Genomic DNA, 7,127 nt, shown 5'->3' on the forward strand with positions numbered 1-7,127 from the left:
TTTTATTGTGATATTTTTAAAAGAAAATACATGTAAGAGGTACATATGCATTCTTGAATGACCACATGAACTACCTACTGTACATCATTAAAACCGGTCACCTTTTAATGTTTAACAATACCTGAGAAGTACTGCCATCTGCTGAGCAGACTGAGACCTCCACCACAGTGTCTCCAACATTGAGTGGGACTGGATGTGAGCTGCTCTTCCCATTTACAGTAACCTGTATGAGTGTGTCCAGCACCTGGGGGAGTAGGGTCACTGCTGTGGAGTGAAAAGGAACAATACCTGCAGCAGGAATGTTGACAGTTAGCTGCAACAAAAACTGTCAATGCAAAACATGTAAGAAACACCAACATATATTTTTATTGTTTATAGTTCAATGCATTTTGAATGAAAAGAAATATTTAAAAAAAATCAAGAAGTGACATGCGTTTACATTGATGACATTTTTGAACACAGAAAGCAACATACAGGACTGTCTCAGAAAATTAGAATGTTGTGATAAAGTTCTTTATTTTATGTCATGCAATTAAAAAAACTAAAATTTCATACATTCTGGATTCATTACAAATCAACTGAAATATTGCAAGCCTTTTATTATTTTAATATAGCTGATTATGGTTTACAGTTTAAGATTAAGATTCCCACAATATTCTAATTTTTTGAGATAGGATATTTGAGTTTTCTTAAGCTGTAAGCCATGATCAGCAATATTAAAATAATAAAAGGCTTGCAATATTTCAGTTGATTTGTAATGAATCCAGAATATATGACATTTTTGTTTTTGTAATTGCATTACAGAAAATCACAATATTCTAATTTTCTGAGACAGTCCTGTATAATACAAAAGTGTGTACTCACTATTGTATTCGTAAACGTTGGTAGTAAATAGTGGCTGAAGTGGGATATCTCCATCCAAAGCCAGATCACTGAGCTCAGCAGTCTTTGCTGATAGTTTGGTGATTTCCACACTGTATTTCTTTATAGTGCCATCCTCAGCTACCACCTCAATTTCTACTACTTTGTTTAGTCCATCTTCCAGTTTAATAGTGCTGGAACGGTCACCAGAGAGCTGAAATACAATGAAAGCGTTTCAAATTAAAGTCAAAGACAAAAACAGTAAAGATCTTTCAGCATGCAGGACTGTTACTGTACTCACAACACTGTATGAAGCTCCACAGTCACTTGTAGTCGGGGAGAGAGTCACTTTGTCAACGCTGCTCTCCACTATCACTTTGTAGTGTGTAATATTTGGAGAGAAGGCTGGTTGGAGCTTCCCAGCAGAAATAGAGAGCTTCTCCAAATCACAGTTGTCCATGTTTCACAAGAGTGTCTGCAGTCCAAAGCTGAGCTGCTTTATAAGGCTCTTCTCCTTTTACCATGACGCTCCATGTTACCATGGAAACATCTGCCATCAGCTCCCCTGTAGATATTAGTTTGGACGTTTAATTGTAACACAGGATTAGCCTTTAGTTTTTACCTCTGATTGTTTTTATACAGTAGAATGGGTGTCAAAAAAAGAGAAAACGAATTAAAAAAATAAATAAACCCCACCTGGGCGTCAGCGAGACTGGAAAACTAAAATAATATAAAACACTAGACATTTGTTGTAAAATAAAATACAAAAAAACACCCAAAAATATATAAAAATAAATTGTAGTATTTACCGTATCTTTACTGTATTATATTTACTTTATATCGTTAACGTTAAAGGCTGATTTATGGTTCCGCGTTACACCTACGCAGAGCCTATGGCGTAGCCTACGCGGCGACGCGCACGTACATTGCGCGTACCGTGTACCCTACGTCGTAGGCTCTGCGTCGATTTAACGCGGAACCATAATGCAGGCTTAACGAGCGGCGGTGCTCTTCCCACCAGCAGGGGGCAGAAGACGGTAGAGCACACAGGGGGAAGAAACTCATACGTCACTTCCGATTAGCTCCTGCCTGTATCGTGGTCTAAACGGGTAAATATGTTCATTTTAATGTAATCGAATTACTTATGTTTATGAAGTTGTTTTGACTGTTGATTTACAATAAATGTAACAATTCAACAATGAGTAAAGAAATGACGCTAAAGGGAACGGTTGCAGCGTGTTGTTGCCTTATTTGACACTCAGCTGGCCGACGTTACACATGTGTATAGTTTTTATTCTTTTTCAACAAAAATAATAAGTTACCATGGAAATGTATTTGAGTTTATACCTAAATATTGTGCAGGAACATGGCAGCGGAAAGCATGGCTGAGGACTATCCCCAGGAGATCGACGAGCAGCTGAGCTCGTTCAGCTCGTCGCTGGGCTCAGTGCAGAGCATGGTGGAGAAGCTGGTGAACATGTCCAGGACCGACGCGCTGCAGAAGGTGCATGTCTCCTGGATCACTGCTTATACTCTTTATGATCAAATACAATGGGCAGATGTATATCCGTTTTAGGAGTAAAACTGTGGAAGTTTGAATTTATTCACAATACCATAATAATACAATCGAATTAAGTGGGTAGAGTGAATGGGTCCCCCAAGGAAGCTAGGAAAGCTTATAGGTGGGGGCCCATAGTTCATATAAGGGTAGTGGTACAGTCAATGGTATAAGCAGTTACCATCCGTAAAGAGATGGTGATGGATAAATGCATACGAAGTACACGCACACAAAAAAAAAAAACACTTAACATACATACTTAACATTACATACAGTCACACACATACATCCCAGCAGTCCATGAAGAAGCATTTTATATTAAATATAGGTTAATAAAAGATAATTTTTTTTGTTGTCTTTTAGACTTGGAACTGATTAGACAACGACCTTAAACTAGCAAACTCAATAAAAGCATACAAGATATTATTCAAAGCAAAGGTAATGGACACATATATAGAACACAATAATCAAACAAAAAAGAATGTACACATGCATGAGATGAAATGACAAACTAAATTGGTTTTGTCGGTTTCTTTAGCATCTTTTCACTTTCTGTTTTCAGAGCTATCATTATTATTATAACTATTACTATTACTATTATATTCTATTATGTTGAAAGGCTGGCAAGATAAGCTTTATGCTTCAAGCCCAGACCTTTTCGGTCAAAATAATCACAATGTTGACCAGGGAAAAACCTGTGGATGTTTGTTATCTTGTTTGTTGATTTTTATGCTTGTGTTTGACCGCAATAAGTATTAACTAACTAACTAAGTTTAAATACCTGATATCTACACTTAAGTGAAATCGGGTTAAAAACTGTCCATCCCATCACTAAAAGGTTATAATCGTGGTGATGAAGCTTTATTTTCAACTAAGTTATACGGTGTAAATCAAATATTCGAAATCACAATGCTCAGAGATCCCTTAAATGTTTGGAGTAAGCTAATAGAGGAAGAAATTAAAAGGAGAACCCACGAGTGTGTAAATAATGACCTCCAGATAATTTTCGCATGCTGTGTAGTTTTTAGAAAACCATTATCAGTGAGGCTGATATGGGAATGAGGCTGTAATTGTTGAGGGAGCTCATATGGTATTATGAGTCCAAATTAACCCAGTTCCAGACTGATTAGTAAAACAGGCACATTCAAAGATAACAATGCCATGATTCATCAGGCTCAGGTTGTGAAACAGCGGTTCAGGGAGGATAAGAAACTGCTTTCCCACATTGATCGACCACCAGACCTTAACTTGGTGATACTATCTTGGGTTTTGCTGGAGAAGACTTTGTGCAGCACAACAGCATCATCAATATAAGTACTTTGCAAAACACATAAATACTACTAATAATGAATGCAGCTCTGGACAGAAATAAATGCTGACATTGCATTACATAATCAGAACGGCGCCATAGAGAATGTGTGTTCTATTCAAACTATTAACAAACCATTAGTTCGAGGCTTTTCATCTCAGCCAAGCAAATAGTTTATTGCTTCAACTCTGAAAGGTATCAACATAACTTGGAGCTATTTTACATGTGGTATACATCATGTATACTGCTGCTTTGAAAAGCCACTTTTGACATGAAAATAATTTTGAATAAATTCAAATGAGAATTAATTTTGGAAGGTACTAGACATTGATGAATATTGATCCAGTCATCCCACTGTTTTTGTGCCATTAGCAGGAAACTATTTACTGTGATCTTCGTTTATCTGTCGTCAAGGCATTTTTTTTTCTTCAAAGAATAAAATAAAGCTTAGCTTTTGTCAATAATTGATATTAATCTGTTGTATTTAACTGACATCAATTGAAATTGTATTTCTAGCTGGATCCTTTGGATCAAGCCAAACTGGATCTGATGTCCGCCTACACCCTTAATTCATTATTCTGGAGTAAGATTTTTCATTTCTTCTTTTTTCTTTAATCTACTTGTCATTATGCTTATTTTACAAGTACAAACATAAGCCTATCATACATAAAACTTATTGAAAACCAACTTATAGAAAAGTTTTTCTGTGTTGTGTGGGTCCAAGCTACCTGCTCTGCTTCAGTTGGATATAGCCGACATGTATGTATGCATCTGTATTTTTATTGCATTGTGTGAACATATAATCTTTGTTTCTTTTCCCAGTGTACTTGGTGACGCAGGGAATAAACCCTAGAGAACATGGAATCAAACAGGAGCTGGTACGTTTTTTCCTCGATTCTTTTGTTTCGTCTATATGCATGTTAATGGTGTCCTTTGTAACTTACTCTGGAAACCATTGTCATTAGGAGCGAATAAGGACTCACATGAACAGAGTAAAGGAGATCAGTGACAAGAAGAAAGCTGCCCGTCTGGATAAGGGAGCAGCCGCACGCTTTGTTAGAAATGCTCTCTATCAACCGGAAGACAAAGATCCTAAGAAGAAAGGAGCACCGAAGAGAACGTCAGATACAGCACCCGAGTTAACACGTTCTAAGCATTCAAAACGGAGCTGAACTTCAGTCGGACCTGCGCGGTCCTGTGACATTACACTGTGCTCCTTGTTCAGGGGTGATGGACACTGAAGTAAATGTTTGGGTTTCAAGGCTTTTTCTAAGGCTGCTTGATGAACCATCACATATAAAAACAGCAGAAATAGAAAATTGTAACTTAACTAAACATGTTGTCTTGATGTTGATGTCAGCAGATGCTCTTGAATTTAAGAGATATGCTAAAATATTCTGCTACATTAGTCTTTTATAGAGTCTTTGCAATTTAAAGGTGATTCTATGAATCATGAGTTGGGTTTTGCCTTTTCATGTTTTTACACAAATGCCATATTTTAAATGCTGTATTGAGACACATTTTTTTTTCTTTTTTAAAGAATTGACAACAGTATAAAATACTTGACCGGACATCATGTTTGGGAATTTTACTTGTCTTTATTTTATTTTTCTTGTTGATATGATGGTATTTTATGTCAAGCAGCTTCCCAACTTGACTGAAGACATTTTGATTCCTCTCTCATGCCATCAGCGACTACTGGATGCTTTGAATGCACCAGAAGCATTGTTAATGTTAGTATTTTCAAAGTTTGCTCTGAGAAAAATGACAGTAAATAGTTACCATGTTTTTAATTTTATAATTATTACAAGAGAGGCAGTATTTCATCTTTTGGTATATAGAACCGGACTAGTTCACTCTGACAAATTTTAACATCTACAGCAACAGTCCAAACTTGACTTCTTGTTAATTAGTTAGAAATTATTGATTGGGCATCCCACTGCACATCATTTTAACCATCATGTATGCTGTTATATGTATTTCTTTAACATAATTGTGAGTATTGAGGGATGCTTTAACCTTTAAGTTGAGGCAACATCATTTCCATATTATTTCAATAATCTGGGTTCATCTTGTCAGTATTACTTTTGCAAAACTGAGCCAAAATGTAGAAGCAGTTTGTGATGAGTGATGTGCTTCCAGAGCTATTAAGATGCAGGCAGCAACGTAGTACACATACTGTTGAAAAATAAATGCTGGACGACTGCTTTCCCAGATTATTTTTTATGGTCTGATTTTAGACTTCATCTGATATGCGTTCAGATGCAGCAGAGTTCTCGCACAAGGTGATCGGGGGCAGTTGGAGGTGCAGCTTTGTGCCAAAGGCACTGAAATTAAACCATCACCTTTGCGATTTATGTGCACCCTGCTGCAGCGATATAAGCCAAATTATGTTAAATCATGTATCATAATTAATAGAAATCAAGTAAGGAATTGTTTGAGTTTAGATGATTCCATAAGCGGGTTAAACCTGTGACCTCTTGACCATAAGAGGCAGGCTGTGTTACCACCATGAACATTGCTGTAGCTGCAGCTATAATGAGACTTCCTATTAAAAGAAAAAAAAAACGCCATGTCACATTTGATAAAGACACTTCTATAGCTTCCTTTATGTAATTCCCTATGGACAGCCAAGATTTTAATCCTGATGTACCGCAAATCACTGGATCCCTCTAATCAAGCCCAGGAAACGGCAAGCCAGTGAGTTAGATTAGTAGGAATGTATCTTCTCATTCTTTTCATCATCTTTCCAACTCTCATCCTCCCTGCAGCAGCATCCAAAAATGACATTTGTTTAGCCAAACCTCCAGCCTTAATTCAGTAAAACTCTTTCCACCAAGTTGTTGTTTCTAGCTCTGTTCAAAGACATGTGTCAAACTTTGCCTGATGAACGGCTCCGTCTGCATATTGGAAAAATATGGATTTTTCCATCTCCCCCCACTCCCACTCAGTAATGTTCGCCTCTCCGTGCCCTCCTGCACACATGTGCTCAATATAAAGGAGTTAGGTCACCGTGCAAGCAAATTTGAACAAACAAACTTCCACGCTGAAACTGTGTGGCCTAACAAGCTCCAAACCCTGGTTTGTCCCGTGCTTGTTTATTTATGCTGTTTGTGAGCTCGCTTGTGGTGAGGAAGTTTATATTACACGGAGCGAAAGGCAATAGACCGAATGACCTCATGAGGCGATATGGAGGAGGCGCAGCATGCAGGCTACTCTGTCTCCTGAAAGGATAAGGTGTGTTGACAGCAGGCCGCATTAGCCTGCTCCCAACACCAAAATGATTCAACACATCACAAATTGGAGGATACGGGAAAAAAAACTAACTCAACACAGGAGATTATCTCACAGCTGGTTCGCAAACAACTCTGGAGCTTTTACATTTATTACCATCTTAAT

The 7,127-nt window shown here is 37.5% G+C and overlaps 1 protein-coding gene across 1 annotated transcript; it reads left to right on the top strand.

Annotated features, from left to right (window-relative positions):
• Positions 1 to 1,916: 1,916 nt before the first annotated feature.
• c1d (C1D nuclear receptor corepressor) lies at positions 1,917 to 6,307 on the top strand. The gene is made up of 5 exons (XM_061744761.1): positions 1,917 to 1,970; positions 2,224 to 2,365; positions 4,245 to 4,311; positions 4,551 to 4,606; positions 4,694 to 6,307. Exons 2-5 carry the CDS (start codon positions 2,228 to 2,230, stop codon positions 4,898 to 4,900), a joined length of 468 nt encoding a protein of 155 aa, XP_061600745.1. The 5' UTR covers positions 1,917 to 1,970; positions 2,224 to 2,227; the 3' UTR covers positions 4,901 to 6,307.
• The last annotated feature ends 820 nt before the right edge of the window (positions 6,308 to 7,127 follow it).

This window comes from Cololabis saira, chromosome 17 (genome assembly GCF_033807715.1).
Source record: "Cololabis saira isolate AMF1-May2022 chromosome 17, fColSai1.1, whole genome shotgun sequence".
Taxonomy (NCBI): Eukaryota; Metazoa; Chordata; class Actinopteri; order Beloniformes; family Belonidae; genus Cololabis; species Cololabis saira.

Coding starts and splice junctions, on each gene's coding strand:
- c1d (XM_061744761.1), top strand. CDS start 2,228: ATGGCAGCGGAAAGCATGGCTGAGGACTATCCCCAGGAGATCGACGAG. Junction 2,366..4,244: donor GGACCGACGCGCTGCAGAAG/GTGCATGTCTCC, acceptor TTGTATTTCTAG/CTGGATCCTTTGGATCAAGC. Junction 4,607..4,693: donor ATGGAATCAAACAGGAGCTG/GTACGTTTTTTC, acceptor CATTGTCATTAG/GAGCGAATAAGGACTCACAT.